The 22,199-nt window shown below is 55.0% G+C and overlaps 3 protein-coding genes across 4 annotated transcripts in view; 2 read left to right on the forward strand and 1 right to left on the reverse strand.

The window, feature by feature from the left end:
- Positions 1 to 104: 104 nt before the first annotated feature.
- On the forward strand, positions 105 to 4,808 carry GEMIN6 (gem nuclear organelle associated protein 6). Of its 2 annotated transcripts, none has more exons than XM_032948450.2 (3): positions 105 to 1,243; positions 2,440 to 2,779; positions 3,758 to 4,808. In XM_032948450.2, exons 1-3 carry the CDS (start codon positions 1,192 to 1,194, stop codon positions 4,167 to 4,169), a joined length of 804 nt encoding a protein of 267 aa, XP_032804341.1. In that variant the 5' UTR covers positions 105 to 1,191; the 3' UTR covers positions 4,170 to 4,808. The 2 variants fall into 2 exon arrangements, with proteins under 2 accessions (XP_032804341.1, XP_032804342.1); XM_032948451.2 differs by lacking the exon at positions 105 to 1,243 and adding an exon at positions 1,254 to 1,600.
- Positions 4,809 to 8,344: 3,536 nt separating this feature from the next.
- Positions 8,345 to 17,342, forward strand: LOC116939698 (uncharacterized). The gene is made up of 6 exons (XM_032948448.2): positions 8,345 to 9,707; positions 10,445 to 10,593; positions 12,268 to 12,467; positions 14,959 to 15,210; positions 15,799 to 16,180; positions 16,689 to 17,342. Exons 1-6 carry the CDS (start codon positions 9,627 to 9,629, stop codon positions 16,732 to 16,734), a joined length of 1,110 nt encoding a protein of 369 aa, XP_032804339.2. The 5' UTR covers positions 8,345 to 9,626; the 3' UTR covers positions 16,735 to 17,342.
- A 1,300-nt stretch (positions 17,343 to 18,642) lies between these two features.
- Positions 18,643 to 22,199, reverse strand: part of SOS1 (SOS Ras/Rac guanine nucleotide exchange factor 1) — a 43,183-nt gene continuing 39,626 nt past the window's right edge. Inside the window, exon 23 of the mRNA XM_032948449.2 lies at positions 18,643 to 22,125. Coding sequence (XP_032804340.2) covers positions 21,322 to 22,125 — 804 coding nt within the window. The 3' untranslated portion in view covers positions 18,643 to 21,321. The remainder of the gene's footprint in view (positions 22,126 to 22,199) is intronic.

Raw genomic sequence — 22,199 nt, forward strand, 5'->3', positions numbered from 1 at the left:
CGTTTCTGCTCCGGCACCTCCCCCTCACGGCCGTTACGCGCCACTGCGCATGCGCTGGGGCCCCTGAGACGCGGGGGCGGCGACACAAATCAAGCGCGTTCGCGGATTGACGTCACGTCCGGTGCAAAATTATATCTGAATAGTATATATTTTTTTAATGTGTCAGTATTACGTCGGTTTTGCAGTTTAGTTTTTCAGAGAGTTGAGTTTTTGTTCATCGGAAACATTTCTTTTTATCTAGGGGAAGTAAAAAATGGTGACGTCACATGGGTGTGTCAACCTCCGTCACGGTCCTCGGCTCATTTTCTTGCGACTTTGTTTCAAACGCTGGATTTGAATATTGATACTCAGATCTATCGTAGGGGGACGCGTTGATTATTGCTTTGAGTTGTGTTTTTTTTAAATCGATGCTGAGTTAGTAAGCGTGGTGACGTCACGCGGGAAGTGACGTCAACAGTGCGGTCCCATTGAATCCCCTTGATCGGTTTCACGTGGAATTAAACCCTCGTGAGAGGGGTGCTGCCCTCTGTCTTGATCCCACCGGGGCTGCCCTTCGCGCTCGAAATGGACCCCTAAAACAAAACCTACGCCCGGCGGCGTCGAAGGCGCGCGGCGCTTCTCTCTGCTTGGTTTTGAAATTTAACGGGAGCCGCAGCGGGCGTTCGGCTCGAGATCATTGCCGCAGGGGGGGAGGGGGGGTCGCAGTCGCGGGGGGGGGGGGTTATTTGCAATTATTTTAAAACAAAAATCTATCCGGTAAAAGACGCTACTCCGGAAGTGACGTTCACAATGGACATGGTACATTTAAAACAAATTAATCCGCTCGAGTTTGTAGGAAACTTCATTTGCCTTTGTAAAACTTCCTTTGCCTTTGTAAATCTAGAATTTGTAAATGTTCTGCCTTAAACGTCCTCGTGAATGTGGTTGCGTAATAACGTCAGCGGCGTGGTCATCACGGTTTGTGGTCTGTACTCTTAAGCGGAACAAAACAAATATATAAATTACGCGCGTAGTTCACGCCCTATGCTCCACACCCGTGCTTTCATTCAAGCCACATTCCGCCTGTGGGCCGCAATAGATTTTAGACGCGCGTCTCGAGTGTGACGTCACCCCGGTCCGGCGTGTCACCGACTTCGCTTGACGTCACCGCGAACTCGCTCTGCGGCGGTGACGCCATCCCTCCGTGCGGTGATGACGTCACTCACGCACGCTCTTCGTGACGTCACGTCTGTGGCGATAGCCGGTGAGTACGCGTGGTTCAAGTACAGTTTTGTGCTTAAATTAAACTCTTACAACCAGCAGCGTTCTAGACCACTTCATTAACTCGGCGTTAACTCATAAACAATATCAGCGACGCGGCTGCCCAAGCCCAGTCGATAACAATTGCGGATACTGGGGGCGAGGTCTGGTTAGGCGAGCTCCCATGTGAGGAGAGGAGCCAGAATCAGAATATTTAGACTGCATGAGGAATCCGATGAGCTACCAAGCTCTTTGCATACAGATGTAGCAGCAACAGCATCGGGGGGGGGGGGGGGTGGATGTGTGGCCTCGCCGCGCCCTGGAGTGGCGCTGTAGCGGCGGCAGCTGCCCCCAGCTCGGGGTGAGCGCGACTGCTGTCCCCTCGCTGTCTGTCTCTGCCAGCAACTCGCTACGGTCTCGCCCCCTTCAAAGTTTCAGGGTTCCTGGGGAAGTTTAAAGTTGAGCAGCTGCTCATTGATAATTATTCATTGTTACCGATCGTCGGTGACGTCGTGTGTGTGCAACTGTTGTGACCGTGATGAAACCCCGTTCCCATAGGGGGCCTCCGTTATTCGCATCGGCGTTCGTCATGTTCTATCCACTGTTTGATGATGAAGTCCCCACGTCTGGTTCAACTAACGTACGTGTATTATTGCAGTGAGGCAATTGCAGTAACGTCGCGTGTGGTTTATTCGCCGACATCGTTGGGTCTCCAGACGCAGTTGTGATGGAGGGGCCTGTGTACTGGGATGTTGTGATGGCCTCAATTGGGTACAGTCCAGTGATTGTTTTCATGGGAGGAAGTAGGGAGAAAAAAAGTCCACGCACGTCATAGTATAACACTCTGAAGGCTGCTGCTGCTGCTTCACAGGTTAGCAAACTCCTTACTGTACTGCCATCGTCTGGCCAATTGACAGCCCCAACGGTTTACAATTCTGGTAGACAACACGCGTTCCAAATGATCCGCCAAATGAATTCCAAAGTGATGAACGGACCACTCAAAAATGAACAAGAAGCTAAAATGTCACCTTTGTTATCGACTTGCGTTCTCGGCACCTTGACGGCGTAAGCCACGGCGATTCCACGGCCGCGAAGCGTCAACGATTGTGAGCGGAGGCCGCGTATCCGACCAGTTATCCCTCTCGATGCAAAGCAGCGTTTTTATAAATATGAATTCCACGGTGCGGTCTGAGTGCGCAGCGGCCTCGGAGAGAGATTCTGAAGAGACGGGAGACATGCCGACGATGGGAGACGCTGCGAAGACTAAAGATGCCTGCGAGGTCACGGACGCCGAGGTGCGGGAGACGGAGGGAAATGCAATGGAGGTGGTGGCGGAGACGGACGATGAGGTTGGGGAAGTGAAAGAAGGCGACCAGGCTGGAGAGACGAGGGGGCTGGAGGTGGTGGAGGAGACGAAGGCGTGGAGCGAGCTGTCCCCGCTGCGCTGGCAGGAGCTGCTGCACAGGCACGTGCGCGTGTGTGCGGACGAGGGCGTGCAGCGAGAGGGCTGGGTCTACACCGTGGACCCCGTCTCGGCCAGGTGAGACCCGCTCACCACCCCTCTACACCCACCCCGCCACACCCCCCACAGGATGAAGGACTGCGCGGGACGATGACCACCCTGCAGCGCGGTGTGAACACGTCCGTGAGGTACCGTCACGATATACAGGATTGTGCACGTACTTGCACGGCCCTATTGCCCATCCACTGCTGGATTGGGGTTACTTGACCATACTTTATCACACTGCTTGGCGTAGGCTGGTGAAGGGTAGGCCCATGACTGGTTCAAAAAACACCCATGGCCAGGACTTTAAACTCATGTCACTGCGTGCACTACCGTTCAACCCTAAAGGAAGATGCAGGATGCCGTATGAGTCGGCCATCGAGGTCAGTTGTTGATTTTCTGACAACTCTGAGAAGGAAGCGATGGTGAGGTGTGGTGGCATAAACAGCATTGATTGTGATTAACTCTTGACCTTGCCTTGAGCGATAGTGTTAAGGTAAGCATTAGGGGTTAAGGGTTAAGCTAAGAGTGATTTGAATTCTGAAAGATCAAGTAAGTGATTGGATTTCTGTTTTTAATTCGGTTAAGATTGTGATGAGTACTCGTTAAGATTAATGTTGCAGTTAGACGTAGTGCTAAGTGCTAAGGGCTACAATTTGAATTCATTGCTTGGTTAAGTTGGAACTGAAGTGAGGCTAGTAACCAACTGTTAATCAGTTCTGTGCCCAAGGGAAGCCCGTGGCTTGACCTCGATCCCAACCAGTCCCGCTCCCCACCCTTCACCTGACAGCACCACTCTCCATACCAAGGTTCTTGAGCCACAACAAGAAAAGTGGAGTTGGACGGTGTTTTACAGCCGATACCGTCTCCGAGATTAGCGTGACTGTCAATGAGACTTGGAACAGGACCATACGCACGAGGTAATCAGGGCTCAATGTGGAGGACTTCAGCTGTGCAAGCAGATTGAAGGGTGCTGGAAGGACGAGATTAACCGACTTCTCCCCTACCCTGCAGCATCATGCTCGTGACCCAGCCGTCGCCGGGGAGCCCCGAGCTGACCCTGTGCACGGTGATGGGCCACGCCGTGCGCTCCGTGGTCGAGACTCGGGCTCCGGGGGGCGACGCGGCGGCGACGTCCGAGTGCCCGTCGATGCTCTTCCGGCCCGCCGCGCGCCACCGGCCCTCGTTGGGTGCCGAGGAGGTGGCGTCGCGCCGGCAGGCGCTGCTCGTGTGGCTCCGGCGGAACCACGTGCCGGTGGAGGAGCGAGGCGATGAGCTGCTCGTGGCCGGCGGCGTGCTGAGCGTGGCGCCGCCGTACGGCCCCGACGACTGCAGCAGCGCCAACGAGATCATCCTGGAGAGGGTGCGCCGCCTGGTGCAGGCCCGGCTGTCCGAGGGCCGCGAGCCTGAGACCAACCCCGCATAGCGCCAAGCGTGTGTGCTCGCACGGCTCCGAGCTGGACGTTTCAAGCGTACGGCGCGCGTGGAACTTTATGGTGCGCAAGTGTGTGACGCGCAAGTGTGTGATACACAGGTGTGCTGTGCGAAACTGAACCATGCACTGCAATGATGTACAGGTTAAAAAAAAAATACTTTCACGGTGTAAAATTTTATAACTGTCCATAATGAACGATTAATTTTCTGGTCTCAACATCGATACAAACATAATGCAAGCTTTCATTGTAAACTATGCAATGGTATTAGAACGTGCTGTTTGTTTAAAGTGCAGGCTGTAATTCTAAATTGATTTAATGTTAAATTAAATGTGAAAAATTACATGACTATTGTGGCAAAACAAAACAGTGTTTCTCCCCTGCGGTTGATTCTAGAGTGATTCTAGAATGAAAACGTTCAGAAAACAAACTCTTCAGTGCGTTGTGTAGTACACGCTGCCAAAGGACATTCACATCGGTGGTCAGTAACCAAATCTCATCGATCTCAGCGCACGCGTAGCACATTGATACAGCAGACGATGTGTCCGTCCTGTACGAGATGCACAGTACTCTTTGTATGGAGAAGTGGGGAGGGTGGGTTTCAATAAAATAAAGCAAAGAATTGTGCCATATTCGTCGGTGTGTTAAAGGTTTCGTTTGGTTGCCTCCAGAGCCTGGGCCGTGACTCTGCATTCTGCCTGCACCTGGACCTTAGATGAAGGTTCGCTGTGTTTTTATGCAAATTTCACGGAGGTGGTGGGGGCGTGGGGGGGTGGCTGACGTCTGCTGTTACCAGTGCCTCCAACGCGGTTCTCTGTGAATGAAACGCATCTCACAGGGGCCACCACACAGGATCCGGCACCCATAGCCATTGGGCTGACAAGCCCTCCACACTTGGCTCGTTCGTGAACGCCTTGAATATTTTTTCGAGGCCGTGAGAAGCCCTCACCATTTCACGGATGCTTTAACCCCTAATGATGCTTGCACGCCCCTGTGGACTTGGCTTAGGGTTTCATTCTCAGCAGAGGGCAGCGCTGCAAAAGCCTGCAATGTATTGTTAGCCAATGTCTATGCTGCCCACCTACACGAACCCTGTAGGATGTGGAGGATACGTAATGGGCAACACACAGTGTGTCTCAACTTCGGTCCCACAAGCCAGCGGGGTCGGTGTCTCATGCAGATGACCATGTACCAACTGGGCAAATATTCATCAATGTGACCAATCTCTGTGTGGTCAAAGTACCAGCGTCTTCTGCCTGCTCATAGGGGCAGATGTTTCAACACCCACCTGAAGTTCTGCGCCAGTGGGGGGGGGCAGTCCCTCGACAAGACAACTACTGCAATAAATTACATGGGGGTGACTACATTTGTTAATGGCTGAATATAGGTGGTGGTCAGGCGATGGGGTTGCTTCGACTGTCAAGAGTTCCGTGCTGGCAGTGCCGAGACCCTGCGTTTTAATTCAAGTTTCAGCCACACACGCATCATTGATTCGTCCATAACACTGGCATTCAAGTTTATACATTTTCAAATAATTATTGTTTTATGTGTTGCGAAGAAGGGTCATTGTTTGAAACGTCAACTGTTATATATAGTTTTTTATTGGTGAGTTGTGTTGTTAACTGTGCTTTGTGCACCACTGCCAACTCAGCAGCAGCATCACCGGATCATTCATGTCATGAGTCAAACGCGTGATAATGACGTACCAAAGGCAAAGCCTTAACAGACTGTTGGGGCAAGTGCTGTTAGCGAGTAGCACCTATGAAGGCCGACACGGCACATACGGGTGTGGGGTAGCCAGCAACCACCCCAGACCGCCTTTGTCTCCCGAGTGGCGATGTTTCCACAACGCACTGCGTACTCATTTGAGGCCGAGTCCACTTAGGGGAAGCCTGGGACCGATTCGGATAATCGTCAGCGGTGTTGGTGGCCGTGGGCCTGAATCGAACTCGGGTCGTAGCCGCAGCACTGACCGGTTGACCCCTACCGGGGGGGAGACAGGCGCCACCGCACGGCCGAGTTGCTGCTATGAGCGCCACATTGGCATGAGACGATAATTACTGACAATATATTAAATAAGGATATTGAATGTATTGTTGAATATCATACACAGCTAATCGAACACAGCCACGAATATTATAACCATGCTCGACCCCGCTGTTGCCAATGCCAGAAGCAGCGCCTTGGATACAAATGGGGGCCCAGGTGACAACATTTTTCAGGCCCCTTTGTCCGTTTAAAACATTTCAAACAAAAAAATTCTCAACCTACCGCCCCCCACGAAAGACAAACACCAGCTAACAACAGCGACGTGAGAGCCCCCCCCCCCCGCCCCTCTTAGTCCACACAGAGCCCAGAGCCCGCCGTCTTACACCCACCCCCGCACCTTGCCCGGCGAGGCGCTGCGTGGTTGCCAGACGCACCCAGCGCAGAATGAATGTTCCGCATTGCGCCACAGCGACTCGCGAGATTGGGGACGGTGCGAGAGACACGGGGCGATTCAGAGCGGCTCCTGGGAACTGCAAACACGAGCGCCGTGTCCGCGTGCGTGCGTGCGTCTGGGCGTCGTGGGGAGCGGGAAGCGCCGCGTTTCGCGTGCCACGAACCCGACCAAACCGAGTTCGATTCCAGCTCACGGACTAGAACCAGTGAGGATTATCTGAACCGGTCCCGGGCCTCCCCTAGGTCGACTCAGCCGCAAAAGAGCGCCTGGTGCGGTGTGTAAACATCCCCAAAGGCGGCCCGGCGTGGTGTTGGCCACCAACCTCCTCGCGTGCCGTCCCGGCTTTCATATGTGCTCGCTAACAACACTTGCCCCAACAGTCTCTTCAATGCTATACGGGGGATCTTTGTCTTTGTAGGCATCTGGGTAGCTGGACAAAGAGGAGGTTGGTTCTTTTCGGATTGAGCGGTGACGCAGTGGTTAGCGCATTGCACTTTTGACGCCGGTGACCCGAGCTTGATTCTGGGCACGGCTTGGAAACGAGATGCTCCATCTCAAGGGGTTACTGGATTCAGGTGAAACTTTTAAATACAAAAAAATCCGCATGAAACCTACAGTCTCTCTCGGGAGTCTTGGTGAGACAGTGCCGCAAACGTAGGCACGTGATACGAACGCCAAATACATCGAAGCAATACAAGAAGTCTGAAATAAGATCTTAACATTCTAATTTAAATCGTATTTAAAATGATATTTCACGTGTCCATGAAGAGTGGTGTTGTGGTTGGAGGACCGCGCTACGAATCTAGCGACCTGGGTTCGGTTCCCACCATGGCCAAACTCATTAGCATATTCCGTGCATCCCCTAGGTCGACTCAGCCTTAATTGAGTACCTGGGCCTCCATATCAATATCAGCAGTGGTGGGATAAAGGCATCCGGGCGTGGTGCTGGCCACGCCAACACGATCGCTGTCCAGGCCTCAATAGGTGCTAGCTAACAGCACTTGCTCCAACAGCGTGAGCGTGTGTGTGTGCGAGTGTGTATCGGTGTGTGTGCGAGTGTGTATCGGTATGTGTGCGAGTGTGTATCGGTGTGTGTGCGAGTGTGTATCGGTGTGTGTGCGAGTGTGTATCGGTGTGTGTGCGAGTGTGTATCGGTGTGTGTGCGAGTGTGTATCGGTGTGTTAGCGAGTGTGTATCGGTGTGTGTGCGAGTGTGTATCGGTGTGTGTGCGAGTGTGTATCGGTGTGTTAGCGAGTGTGTATCGGTGTGTGTGTGAGTGTGTATTGGTGTGTGTGTGAGTGCAATTGTGTATATGTATCGGTATGTGTGCGAGTGTGTATCGGTGTGTGTTGGGGTGTGTATCGGTGTGTGTGCGAGTGTGTATCGGTGTGTGTTGGGGTGTGTGTGCGCTCACGGCCAACAGTGATGATTATCTGAACCGGTTCTGGACCTCCCCTAGGTTGAATCAGCCTCAAATGAGTCCTGTACCCGGTGTGTAAATATCGCCAATAGGAAGACAAAGGGGGCCGGGCGTGGGTCTGGCCACCAACTCCCTTGCTCCTCCAGTCTGTTGAAGGCTATATGGGGGATCTTTGTCTTGTGTGCGTGCGCGCGTCTGACTGAATGTGCATTCGCGAGTGCGTGTCTGCGTGTAAGTGGGTGTAGTACCTGTGTGGTGTGTAAACTTCACCACTGGGGAGACAAAGGCGGTCGGGCGTGGTGCTGACCACCCACTTCCTTTGTGTACCGTGCCGGCAATTCATAGTGGCTCGCTAACAGCACTTGGCCCAACAGACTGTTCAGGCTACACGGGGGATCTTTGCCTTTGTAGTACGTCTGTGTGCGCTTGTGAGTGCGCGGCGTGTGTGTCTGTGTGTGAGTATGCGGCGTGGAACTCGGGAGGGAAAGAGGCGGATTGTTTTGTCCTTTCAGATGCGATGGCGAGCAAGGGAAGCGGAGCATCACGCCTCAGCGCTCCCAAACAGCGAAACACAAACACGGGGGGGAGAGCGGGGAGGGCTGAGCCGGCAGCGTCCCATTCCTGCGGCGTGCGGTCACGACCTTGCACAGCCGTGAGAGAGAGAGAGATCACGGGTAGAGAGAGCACGGATAGAGAGAGCACGGATAGAGAGAACACGGATAGAGAGAGCACGGATAGAGAGAGCACGGATAGAGAGAGCACGGATAGAGAGAGCACGGATAGAGAGAGCACGGGTAGAGAGAGAGCACGGATAGAGAGATCACGGATAGAGAGCACGGGTAGAGAGAGCACGGGTAGAGAGAGAGCACGGGTAGAGAGAGCACGGGTAGAGAGAGAGCACGGATAGAGAGAACACGGATAGAGAGAGCACGGATATAGAGAGATCACGGATATAGAGAGATCACGGATAGAGAGAGATCACGGATAGAGAGATCACGGATAGAGAGAGCACGGATAGAGAGAACACGGATAGAGAGAGCACGGATAGAGAGAGCACGGATAGAGAGAGCACGGGTAGAGAGAGAGCAAGTCACTCTCTCACCACGCGGTGGATGATCGAGGGACACGGGGTGGGAGCTTGGAGGAGGAGGAGGGGGGGTAGCAGGTGCCGCGAGTCGGCTGCGCTCTCGCGCGCGCGCACAGCGAAGAGCAACCACGACAGACATTGGCGATGTATATTTAATTCATGTGGGGCACTCTGCTCGGCGGAGTACGTCCTGCGTGCTGTTAGCGAGCGAGATAGGGAGGCGGGGGTGGGGGAGGGCTCGTGACCGCCTCGACGCACGGAGAGGGAGCCACACGCGGTCCCTGTCTGACGCTGGAGGCAGCTGCAGCCCTCGGCACCACCTCGGGAGTTTGAGGCCTTCGCCGGGAGGACAACCCCGGAGCTGATCGCAGGGAGATTGGGCGAAGGAGACATCCCCCACCACTCCCCAGGCGAGTGCCCCCACGGTGTACTAAGAGCGGAGATCTCACACTGAGAGTGAGAACCCCCTGCCTGGAACCCAGGATCTCAACTCGGGGAGGATGGAGATGGATCCAGGGAGCGGGGAACCCGAGATCATGCTCAAGTTGACGGAGATCAGAGACATCGTGACCTCCATCAAGGTGCAGCACACAGCTCAGCTCACCCATTCACAGCTCACCCACTCACTCATAGCTCACCCATTCACAACTCACCCACTCACAGCCCAACTCATCACTGACGCAATTGATCAAAACCACACACAATATAAAAAAAACACATCATAATTGTCATAATCGGGTGGAGCGGTGGCGCATTGGTTAGCGCACCGAGCTAGCGTCAGTAGTAATATATCTGTACCAGTCCTCGGCGCTGTATACCCACCGTCACCATCCCGCACCGACCCACATAGTAATGTTCCGAACAGAGTTTCAAACTCATGTCAGACAGCCCGGGACACACCGCCGAAGCGTGTAGCTACAAGATGAGAGCTGTCTGCGGGTAGAGACTCCCATCGGGAAGGGTTGGTGGGACGCGGTGGCTCGCACGTGGTGGTGTGTGCAGGGAACGGTGGCGTAGTGGTTAGCGCACTGCGATGTGAACCCAGCTGCCAGAGTTCGATTTCCGCTCACGGCCAGCATCAGAAACTAACGTCTGAATTGGTCAGTCCCGGGCTTCCCCTAAGTCGACTCAGCCTGGTGCGGCGTGTAAACGTAAACACGGGGGAGACAAAGGCGGCCGGGGGTGGTCCCTAGCCACGTGAGCCGCGCCCGCCATCGTCAGGGGTGTTAACGAACAGCCAACTTTGCCCGCCAAGTGTGTCGAGGCTACAAGGGGGACCTTTGCGTGTGCGCGGCGTCCCCGTGATGCCACCCCGCAGGCCGAGCTGTCGGGAGTCGTGCGGAGCCTCGCCGCGCTCGGGGAGCGCCAGGCCCGCCTGGAGCAGCGGCTCCTGCAGGACGGGGGAGCTCCGGGCCCCACCGCACGGGGGTCCGCTGGGGTCTCATCCCCTCCCTGGCCCAGGTGGAGGTATAGTTCATGAAGGGGGGGGGTATACACACGTACAGCAAGTAGGTCTCTGTCAAATAAGTGGTGGAAGCAGCACAAGGAAGTGCGGTTGAGCCCAATGAGAGACCACGCAAATCTTCTTCTTGCGTTCAAGAGTCTCGAGACTCAATGATGCTTCCCAGGCGGGGTTGTTGTTGTTGTTTAACGCGGGGGCTGATGAATCGATGGGGATCACTCGGTTAAAGAACATTTCTGCTGATGGTGAGCGGAGCCAGGCGGTGAAAGGGGTTTGTTGCAGGCAAAGCGCCAAGACCACGTGGACCCCTCGAGTTCAACATTGGTCATCTGACAGATTGTTGTTGTTGTGAAAGCTCCGCTGGGACACCTTCTGGGTCTTAACCGAGCACCTTCATCTCCCCATCGCGTCAACCGATTGCTCAAGAGCTGCCCTCTCGCTCTCCTAGAGTTGCTCCGATTCCAGTTGCTGCCTGGACATCGACTCTCCCTCCCTCCTTGCCAGTAGGCAGCTGCACCAACTCCCAACACCCGCGGCTTCACGCTCTCTCCTGCCAAACCCCCAAACGTCTCCACTGTGCAACCACCGGGCGCTCTTTACCACGGCTTCCGCGGGCCCCACGGCCACTGGGCCCGCGTGGGCCCTGCAGCGCGCGCTCCTCGTCCTCCGAGCGCTCTCTTCCCGGGAGCGCTCTGCAAATGCCCCCTGAAGAACATTGAACTTGGCGCTGTCTGCTAGAGCGAGCCGCAGGGGCACAGAGGGGGACCCCCCCCCCCCCCACCCCCAGTGTCGGGCCACTGCTGCGCTGGACGTGGGCCGCCCCACGCCGTCGCAGGTCACGGGGGATGTCTGACGGCGCTTTGCCGCACTGGTCACTGCGGGTCGGTCGAGGTGTGGAGCGTCTATAGGTGGGCGCATAGTAGAGTTGAGTACAGCGATGTGCAGCAGTGTTTGTCTGCGCTGCTCTCTGCTGCCCGCGCGTGGCCTCACGGTGATGACGCCGGCCCGGCTTGGCGGTTGCCGGTCAGAGCAACGGTCCAGGGCTCAACCCGGATTGTTCACCTCTTGGGCCCGCGATGATTCACGACTTCTTGCCCAATGCGCTTTTATTGCTGTTTTGGTTAACTTAAAGGATAAAAACTCGCGTGTTTAGTCTGTGCACGCACACTGCACTGTCGATCTCACTTGTTCTGTCTCGTTCGGACTAATTTGTTTCGGCATAATTTTGTACAAATGATGAATTTATTCGTTTTAAGCACGTAATTGTGTGTGTGTGCGTGTGTTGTCTGGTATGAGAATCAATTTAAGGAACGAATGCCAACTCTCCATCTTGATGCCAACTCTCCGTCTCCCTTTGTCTCCGGCAGTGGGTGCTGCCCGTGTAAATGGCAACGTAATGCCCTGTCTTGAGCCAGGGAAGCTTCAATGAGTCTCACGTTTGTTTTCTCTCGGGAGGATCCAATTCCTCTAAGAATCGTGCGTCCTCTGCGACAACCCACGGCGCACGTTAGGGGATAAAACAAGCAAAGTTCCACACAGATAGATTCAAGAATCCATGGCTGTACGGCCAAATTGCGGCCCAAATCGACAAACACTTGACGGTCTTTGCCAACCAGGTTGAAACCCGCTTGGCTTCTGCGAATAACTTTATCTCCCCGCCTGTGTCTCTCCGTGGCGAGGCTGGTGAGACTGCGGCCCGCGACGCAGCCAGGGCCGTCGTCAGCGCTGTGGGTCCAGGGAGGAGCTGGGGGGGGCCTCGGCCCCCTCTGCTCGCAGTCGCTTGTCCAAAGCCAGCAGGGGGTGGGGGGCCCGGCCAGCGAGGGGGGCAGCCCCTCGGCCCCGCGGCGCCTGGGTCCGTGCGTCGCCGAGTACATCGCCTGTGAGCCGAGCAGAGACGCACGCGGCCACGGCGTTAGTGCGCACACACACACAGCACACACAGCATACACACACAGCATACACACAGTATACACACAGCATACACACATACACAGTATACACACATACACAGCATACATACAGCATACACACAGCATACACACAGCATACAGTGAGGGAAAAAAAGTATTTGATCCCCTGCTGATTTTGTACGTTTGCCCACTGACAAAGAAATGATCAGTCTATAATTTTAATGGTAGGTTTATTTGAACAGTGAGAGACAGAATAACAACAAAAAAATCCAGAAAAACGCATGTCAAAAGCGTTATTAATTGATTTGCATTTTAATGAGAGAAATAAGTATTTGACCCCTCTGCAAAAGATGACTTAGTACTTGGTGGCAAAATCCTTGTTGGCAATCACAGAGGTCAGACGTTTCTTGTAGTTGGCCACCAGGTTTGCACACATCTCGGGAGGGATTTTGTCCCACTCCTCTTTGCAGATCTTCTCCAAGTCATTAAGGTTTCGAGGCTGACGTTTGGCAACTCGAACCTTCAGCTCCCTCCACAGATTTTCTATGGGATTAAGGTCTGGAGACTGGCTAGGCCACTCCAGGACCTTCATGTGCTTCTTCTTGAGCCACTCCTTTGTTGCCTTGGCCGTGTGTTTTGGGTCATTGTCATGCTGGAATACCCATCCACGACCCATTTTCAATGCCCTGGCTGAGGGAAAGAGGTTCTCACCCAAGATTTGACGGTACATGGCCCCGTCCATCGTCCCTTTGATGCGGTGAAGTTGTCCTGTCCCCTTAGCAGAAAAACACCCCCAAAGAATAATGTTTCCACCTCCATGTTTGACGGTGGGGATAGTGTTCTTGGGGTCATAGGCAGCATTCCTCCTCCTCCAAACACGGCGAGTTGAGTTGATGCCAAAGAGCTCCATTTTGGTCTCATCTGACCACAACACTTTCACCCAGTTGTCCTCTGAATCATTCAGATGTTCATTGGCAAACTTCAAGACGGGCATGTATATGTGCTTTCTTGAGCAGGGGCACCTTGTGGGCGCTGCAGGATTTCAGTCCTTCACGGCGTAGTGTTACCAATTGTTTTCTTGGTGACTATGGTCCCAGCTGCCTTGAGATCATTGACAAGATCCTCCTGTGTAGTTCTGGGCCAATTCCTCACCGTTCTCATGATTATTGCAACTCCACGAGGTGAGATCTTGCATGGAGCCCCAGGCCGAGGCCGAGGGAGATTGACAGTTCTTTTGTGTTTCTTCCATTTGCGAAGAATCGCACCAACTGTTGTCACCTTCTCACCAAGCTGCTTGGCAATGGTCTTGTAGCCCATTCCAGCCTTGTGTAGGTCTACAATCTTGTCCCTGACATCCTTGGAGAGCTCTTTGGTCTTGACCATGGTGGAGAGTTTGGAATCTGATTGATTGCTTCTGTGGACAGGTGTCTTTTATACAGGTAACAAGCTGAGATTAGGATCACTCCATTTAAGAGTGTGCTCCTAATCTCAGCTCGTTACCTGTATAAAAGACACCTGGGAGCCAGAAATCTTTCTGATTGAGAGGGGGTCAAATACTTATTTCCCTCAATAAAATGCAAACAAATTTATAACATTTTTTTACATGCGTTTTTCGGGATTTTGTTGTTGTTATTGTCTCTCACTGTTCAAATAAATCTATTATTAAAATGATATACTGATCATTTCTTTATCAGTGGGCAAACGTACAAAATCAGCAGGGGATCAAATACTTTTTTCCCTCACTGTACACACACACACAGCATACACACACACATAGCCTACGCACACATATCATACCCACACACAGCATACACACACACACGTAGTGAGCAGAACGGCAAACAAACTCATGTGCAGCCACACACAACAACCCTGGTGAAGGAGAACTGTCCTGCTTATCCCAAGCAGGACAGTTCTCGCCGAGGCCTTTAGATGCAGCGAGGGGCTCCCCCCGCACCACGAGAAATCCTCGCAGGATGGTGCTGTTAACTAAACAAGTTGATATCACAGTGCCGTATGGTTGTTTACACATCCCATTAACTTAGTGGCCCTTCTGGGGTTGCAAATATAATGTTCAGCAGCATTGGTTTAAAACAGGCAAACTCTGGACGGGTTTTAACATTCAGGGTCTCATCAGCAGAGCCAGGCTTGCTCCAACCAATGCTGATCAATGTGTGGACGTGTCGAGGCTGTTGGGGGTGGCTTCGTGACTCGACGCACAACGACAGAAGACACAAACACACACAAAGACCACGGTGGGGCAACGGCCGATTAGGTTTTTTTTTTTTATAAAACTCGCGTCTTGTAGAGTATTTGGGCTGCTGCATGAGAGAAGGCAAACGGGCTCAGACAGTGTCGCTCAGTGGGCCATGCGTGGTAAAATAACAACAACTAACCACAACAACAACCACCATAGTGTTCAAGTCGTTGCATCAGAATGTCGCGGCCGTCTTCTCGCAGGGACCGGGAGCGACGCTCGCCCGTTCCCTCCTCACGCCTGCGACCGCTGCGCCGTGGACGAGGCGGACGGCAGCGGCCCCGCCGAGGAGGCCGTGGGGGACTCCCCGTGCAGCTCGCGCTCCAGCCTGGACGCCAGCGTGCTCACGCCCGTGGCGTTCGCCGGCACCGCCACGGCGGGCGCGCGCACCCCGCCCATGCGCAAGTGGTCGCTCCCGTCCCTGCTCGGGGGAGTGGAGATGGAGGATGGAAGAGGTGAGGGGCGCGGTGGGTGGGGAGGGGGGGCACGGTGGGTAGAGGGGGGCAGGGTGGGTGGAGGGGGGCACGGTGGGTGGGGAGGGGGGGCACGGTGGGTGGGGAGGGGCAGGGTGGGTGTGGAGGGGGGGCACGGTCTGTGGGGAGGGGGGGGCACGCACGGTGGGTGGGGAGGGGGCAGGCACGGTGGGTGTGGAGGGGGGGGGCACGGTGGGTGGGGAGGGGGGGCAGGATGGGTGGGGAGGGGGGGGCAGGGTGGGTGTGGCGCACGGTGGGTGTGGAGGGGGGGGCACGGTGGGTGTGGAGGGGGGGGCACGGTGGGTGGGGAGGGGGGTCTCTCTGGGTAGTAATTGCGCAGGGCTCGGTGTGCTGGGCATCGTGGTTTGGAGCAGGGCTTCTCAGCGTAAGGCACTACCACGAGAGTACAACGTGCGGTCGTCCATTATAATCCCGGCTCAAGGTAAGCACCGGTTATACCGCGGCGACTTGAAGCTGGCATCGGTGGTCACTGCCCGGTCACCGAAGCCCAGGCTCCGCTCCCGAGTCCCCGTGGCTCGTGCTGACGCGCCAGCGGTGCCGTGCGTGCAGGCGGCGTGGGGGGTCGCCACACGGCGTGGAGGCGCTCGCTGCAGGTTCACCCTCGCGCGGATGCCCCGTGGCACGGCGCGCCGCGCTCCTCCTCCTCCGGCGGCGGCCTCCCGCGACCGTCGGGCCGCGCTGCCGCCACCGCCACCCAGGCTCACGCCCGCCCGAGACGGAGGCGCCACGGGGCGGCCGCCGCTCCGGCCTCCTCCGGGGACGCGGAGACGAAGCGGTCGCAAGCGGCCGGACGGCGCGCGCGACGCGGCAAGGACCGCGAGGGCCCGGGGACACCGGCTGCCCCGGCTGCCCCGGCTGCTCCGATGGAGGGGCCGGCTCGCAAGGGCAGCCTCCGCGAATCCCTGCGCAGCTTCTTCAGTCGGGGCAGCAGGTGGCGCACGCACGGCGGGAGGGGGAGCGGGGGGGATGCCTCCGTTGGGCGCACAGTGAGAGTGCGACTCACGCGACTTGGCCACGAAACTCATCGCATTGTCGAATGGTCGGTGATGGGAGATGCTGGGATGTATTTTTTGTTGTTGTTGTTGTTGTCAAAAACAGAATCAAGAGAGGCATTTGCCAATTTGTGAATTGGGTTCTTTCTGAACACCAAGTTAAATGAATTATTATATTCAATTGTCAATCAACTAGAATCGACTACTGGAAAACGTCCTCCCCATGCTGTGTCTAGAATAGGGGTTGTTTAACCAAACTTAACCGCGCTGATCAGTGCAGGTTGGTAAAGAGGGGACCCAGGACCAGTTCACATATATGTCACGCGCCACTAATGTTATTTGTGGCCGGGAATAGAATTCGGGTGGCCGGGTTCACGGCGCGAGCCACTGCACCACCGCTCACCTTCGCGAGGGTAACGAAAAATCCCTTGCGCTGTGTTCGCGCAGATTTCCCAACGCCACGACCACGGAGCTCCGCGGGGAGAGGAAGTGACCCAGGCGACACAAGGGGCCTCGGCTTCCTCCCCAGCCACGAAGAGACGACGACGAGGACGACGGGAGGGGCAGGGGCGCGCGCGGTTAAAATCAAACAAAAGCACTTCGACAGGCACCTCCAGCACACACGCTCCCGTGAGCACGCCGCAGTCGTTCACGAGTCAGAACGTCGGTGCCGTTCTTCTTTCCGCGTGCACGTGACCATGGGGGTGGTGCAAATCTCCATTGGTGGTGAAGAGGACTGCCGCGAGAGGGGTGTGGGGGGGGGGCACGCTCCCCTCCGCCACCTCCACTGCTGGAGACTCATTCCGTCAGCCACCGTTTGCGACAGGGTGACTCCAAAACCGAGTTTTGCAGCCTTCTAATTGCGAGTTGCACGGCTGCATTTACACAGAGGATTTGTGTGCGAGTTGTTTCTAGGTGGGGCGTGAAATTCTGGGAAATATCAACATTACAAAATTGTAACATTAGAGAGGAGCGTTACTTTTGCTCGATTTCCACAACCGCGTGTATTTTGAACACAACACTTTTCTACGGCACTTCTCGTGAGATTTTGACGATGTTTTAAAATATTTTGTTCAAGTGAAAATAAAGGCGAGTGCACTCTCCCTGTGCAACGACTGTCTGCACACGCCTACCCGCTCGGAGGCAATGCTACTCGGTTGGGCTGCCTCCGTCGCAAAGCAACGCGAGCGGTTTTCTTTTTATTCACGAGGGTGGTTCAAGTACTCGAGATAGTAAAGGCCATGGGTTCGACTCAACCTATCATCCCACCTCCAGGGGGTGGATAAAAGGTGTACCCCCACCTGAGTAGGGGGTGTGTATGCACCTGTACGCTGGTTCGCCGGGCAAGGAATGGGTGGAAAAGCATTAATTTACACCGAGGAGTTTCCCTAGAAATAGCCTCCTCGCAGTGTTCGTCCACTGCGATCAGCGCCCGCTACTGTGGACATCCAAGCGCTGTAAAGAGCACACTCGTTTTTTTCCTCCCCAAGTACTCCTAACACGACCTTTGTCGATGGGAGACCGCTCGGTGCAATAAGCGACAAGAGACCCCGAGGCAGCCGCGAGTGCGAGGCCCGCCACAGCGGTGCGCCGGAGAGAGAGAGGGCAGTGGAGATGCTTCCTGCGCGCAAAGGCATCGATGTGGCCGAGGCTGGCCGAGGCTCGCCGAGCGACGCCGGGCCGCCACCACGGCGTTCGGCGTTTGACAGTCGGTCGACAGCGCGTGACCGGCGCGCACGCTCCCGAGACGGTCGCACGAGCGTGCTGGATAACGTTGTGCACGGCGGGTCCGGGCTGAGTGTTTTGCCGCCAGCCCCCGCACCTCCGATTAGCAGGGTTGGCTACGTACGGTGTGGAAAGAAATTCAACGTACGCACATACTACGTGGCACATGTGCAAAGCCCGATTTTCTCTCTACTTGCTGCGTCACCGTCCGTGCAATTTCAGCAGAAACGTTATGGTCCATCGGCTAGAGCAGAATGCATTTCCACATAAGTTACCAAAACATTAGTATTGAGTTAGTTATACTAATAACAGTGAATTACATGACACTTGATTACCCACTCATCTACGGATAAAATGTGCCTTACAAATGTAAATTTGTTATTTCAAATAATTATCGCCGTTGTTGGTCACATCGAAAAATTGGAACCGCCGAGGTTATGCCACCGCAGGGTGGCAGCGACAAGTTGAACACTGGTCTGGGCTCAAGACTCATCGGTGCGCATTCAGAGCAACGATCCTGCGATTCAGGCCCAGCTGCACGTGGCAAGGTGTCCGCTGACACATGGGTCTCGAAACAACTTGACGCCTCCGACAGACAGGACCGTGTGCACATCAGCTCCGTTGAGGTGTTTGTGTTTTAGCAGAAAAAAATGAAACATTTTCTGCAAAACAAAAATTGCAGTTTTCCCTCATTTTATTTAATTACATTTTTCTTCCCGCGCTGTAAGAAATAACGTCGCTTATATGCAGGTCCGTGGCTACGGCAAAAACGCAAACGCTGCATGATTTACGGCAACTTTCACCGTCAGGAAAATTACATAATCATGTTCATCAATGGATCTGGGAATAAAATATTAACGATAGAAAAAAAACTAGACAGGCCCTTTTGTAAAATGTTGCTGGGGAAAAAAAAATGACAATAAAAACACAAGGCTGTGTCAAGAGCCTTGTGCGAGTGCGTGTCGCAGTTAAAACATTTTGCATCCTTGGTACACACTGGGGTCACATCTCTCCTCCCAACAACCTGGCAGACACAAGAAGCTTCCAGAAAGAAAACGTGACATTGAAGGCGACGGGCAGACGAGGCCTTGGAACACAGCCAGCTCGTAGGTCAGCACACGACACCGTTCCGGAGTTGAGCGTTCCGGGGTTGAACGTTCCCCGCTCTCCACCGCAAACCGAACCGTAAAGGGGAAGATGCTCTCATCGTGAATGACATGGGTGCTGCCGACACTGAACGTAGGAAACCCCAGCTGTAACCTGTCATGGCAATCGCTGGACACAGACGAGGCTTAAATAAGGACACTGCGGCGCTAGGTTCTGGTTCCAGTGTCGATCCCAACCTGACAACAACAAGAAAACTAAATATAATTTCGCTGTGGGATTTTAGCCAGAGACAATGGCTGTTAAGGCTGTGTCATACAAACTCGAGCTGTGCAGGGCAATGGATAAACCAGGGGTTGAGTGTTCATATAAAAAATATATGGAAAGAAATAAATAAAAGGAACGACATTTGGAAAAGTGCCTACATTGTCGAAACAGAACGCGAGGCTCCGGCAGCTTCCTTGCCGGTCCAGGGCTGCTCCCTTCTCACCACTTTCCGTCGCCCGAGCGCGACGCTCAAGGTTACGGTGCACGGTGGTGCCTTCCCAGAGTCAAGGTAACAACGTTTCCTCTTCTCTTTGTAACTCCACGATTGCGTTTAAGCTTTGCCCCTCCCCGTGCGGCCGCGAGCAGTCGCTCTGGACGCGCGAGGTTCAAGCACGCTGCTCCCCGTCGTGACGATGGGATCGCGAGACCCCTTTTGACACCCCCCTCTCCCCCCCCCGGCCCTGTGCTGAAAGTGGCCAAGCCCATGGGTGCTACTCTGGGTTCCAGCCGAGAAGGAACAAGAAATATTCATTTGTATTGGTGGGCGGGGGAGATGCGTGATAACTGTGCTCGGTGCAAGTCACCCCCTGTCCCTAACCGATCATCCCTCGACTCTCTCACTTGTGTCTCCCTCTCTTCTCTCTCCTCTCTCATCTCTCTTGCTCCTGCCACAGACACTATTTCCCGGCGCAAACATCTGCGCCACTGCTTCAAGTCAACATCACGATGCGCCAAGTTTTCTTTTTTCGAGCCGAACAAATATTCATAAAAATTCTTATCACAAATTTTAGTTTTTTTCCACGGGGGGGGGCGGCCGCATGGGAACGGCGAAGGCGATGGCGTTGCGAGGACCCTGGCAGAACCGGGCGTTCGCGTGTCTGATGAGGACCCGACGCCGACACACGGAGATGACAACTCAGGAGTGCGGAGCTCTCGGCTTTGTCTCAAATGCAAACCGAACCTTCTCTTGTTTTGCTTTTTTTTTTTACGAAGCACTGCTCCAGTTTGCTGCGGACGCACGCAGTGATTTCAACATTATGAACATTAAAAAAATCAAAAGAAACCTTTGTAATAACGAGCAAAGAGAAAAACAAACCCGAGAGGCGGTGTTCGATTGTGTACAGGATACAGCATGCAGTGTCGCAGGGCCGGCTGCCGTCTCTCCACCTGGCCCGCGACGATGGCGGACGCGGGGAGCGCCCTTCCCGGCTCGCCTCATTTGAACCAAAATCAAAGGCGCCGGAGAGGAAGAAACCCCGCCACGATTTGTGTACAATAACAAATAAAAAAAAGTAAACACGTGATTTTTTTTGTATGAAATAAAATTAAAAACACACCAACGACCAAAAATAAAACTATCCGGGCCGTTTGAGTTGCGCGGAATTTCACAGTCGTCATGCTCGCTCGTTACTGAGCAAAAAACCGTATCTGGCTCAGATGGACAAATGTTTTTTTTCTTGTTTGAGATTAATACAATTAAACATGACCAATAAAATAATACCGATACAAAAAAACATGAACATCATCTGCGACAAAAACTAATTAGAAATAAAATACAAAATGCGTAAAGAAATAAAAAAATAAACCGTCAGGCTTGTTGTGCCGTTTAAGTTGGGCAGGGTGCTTGCGGTTGGGGTTGCTTGCGGCTGGGGGTCTGGGCGCCCCGTGGCCGGGGGGGGGGGGGGTCCTCGCTCGCTCCTCAAAGACGATGACGACGCTACAGCGCTCGGCGCTGGTCGACGATAACGCACGTTCCTCCTGCTGCTGCTGCTCTTCCGCCTTCTCGACAGTGTTAGTTTGCGAACTCTTGATTTTTAAAGATCGTTTTATATATTATCGTAATTATTACTAATATTATTATGAGCATTATTACTATCATAATTATTATTCATAATAACGTTATGATTATTTTACAACAGTTTGTGTTTTTTTCTTTATGTCACGTCGCCGTCTTGATTCGCGGCTGTGTGTTTTTTTCTCTCCGCTAGGGGGCCTCCTGCGAGGTTGCCCGCGCGCGCGGCGTGGGCGGCGTCGACAGCTCGCGCTTGTACGTCTTGGGGGGCAGCTTGGGCAGGGGCGCCTGCGCGTTCGCCGCAGAGGACGGCGCGGACGACGAGAACGGCGCCGCCGCCGACGACGAGAGCGACGACAGCGACGGGGAGGAGGAGGCGGCGAAGGAGGCGGAGGACGACGACGACTGCAGCGACGGCGGGGTGGCGGCCGAGCCGGATCCCGTCGCGCCCCCGCTCGAGGCCGCGACGACGCCGCCGCCGGGCGGCGTGGGTCGCGGAGGCAGGGGCGGCCCCGGCGAGGGCGGCGGGAACTCGTCGGCGTCTTGGTACGAGAGGTTCTGCGGGAACGTCTTGAGCGGCGGAGGCGGCGGCGGCGGGGGCGGGGGCGGGGGCGGCGCGGACGACGGGTTGCAGAAGCGCGGCAGGCGGCCCGGCGGCACCGGGGCCAGCGGGAAGGGCGACTGCTGGCCCGTCGACGTCACGGGCTGCGTCGTCGTTGACGCCGTCGTCGTCGTGGTGGAGGCCGGCGGAGGCGGCGGCGGCGTCGGGGGCAGCGAGGGGAAGGAGCAGCAGGCCGAGCCGAAGGACTCGGGCGGGCGATAGTTGACGAAGGTTTCGGGCGGCCTCAGCGGCACGGGGGGAGGGGTGTGCGAGCGCGGCTCGCGCGGCGGGGGCGGCGGCGGGGAGCTCTGCGGCAGCGAGGAGCGGTGGTAGGAGAGGCGCGTGGGCAGGCGCGGCGGGATGGCGGGGGGGCTATCGGGAGGCTTGGGCATCATCTGAGCGGGCGCGGGGGAGGGACAGAGGGAGGGGGAGGCGCCGGCGGGGCGCGCACGGCCACGCGCGCGCGTCA

Source organism: Petromyzon marinus, chromosome 6 (genome assembly GCF_048934315.1).
Source record: "Petromyzon marinus isolate PM22_M1 ecotype Great Lakes invasive population chromosome 6, UKy_Petmar_22M1.pri1.0, whole genome shotgun sequence".
Taxonomy (NCBI): domain Eukaryota; kingdom Metazoa; phylum Chordata; class Hyperoartia; order Petromyzontiformes; family Petromyzontidae; genus Petromyzon; species Petromyzon marinus.

Coding starts and splice junctions, on each gene's coding strand:
- GEMIN6 (XM_032948450.2), top strand. CDS start 1,192: ATGACGTCACTCACGCACGCTCTTCGTGACGTCACGTCTGTGGCGATA. Junction 1,244..2,439: donor CACGTCTGTGGCGATAGCCG/GTGAGTACGCGT, acceptor CTGAGTGCGCAG/CGGCCTCGGAGAGAGATTCT. Junction 2,780..3,757: donor GTGGACCCCGTCTCGGCCAG/GTGAGACCCGCT, acceptor CCTACCCTGCAG/CATCATGCTCGTGACCCAGC.
- LOC116939698 (XM_032948448.2), top strand. CDS start 9,627: ATGGAGATGGATCCAGGGAGCGGGGAACCCGAGATCATGCTCAAGTTG. Junction 9,708..10,444: donor ACATCGTGACCTCCATCAAG/GTGCAGCACACA, acceptor GCCACCCCGCAG/GCCGAGCTGTCGGGAGTCGT. Junction 12,468..14,958: donor CGTCGCCGAGTACATCGCCT/GTGAGCCGAGCA, acceptor GTCTTCTCGCAG/GGACCGGGAGCGACGCTCGC.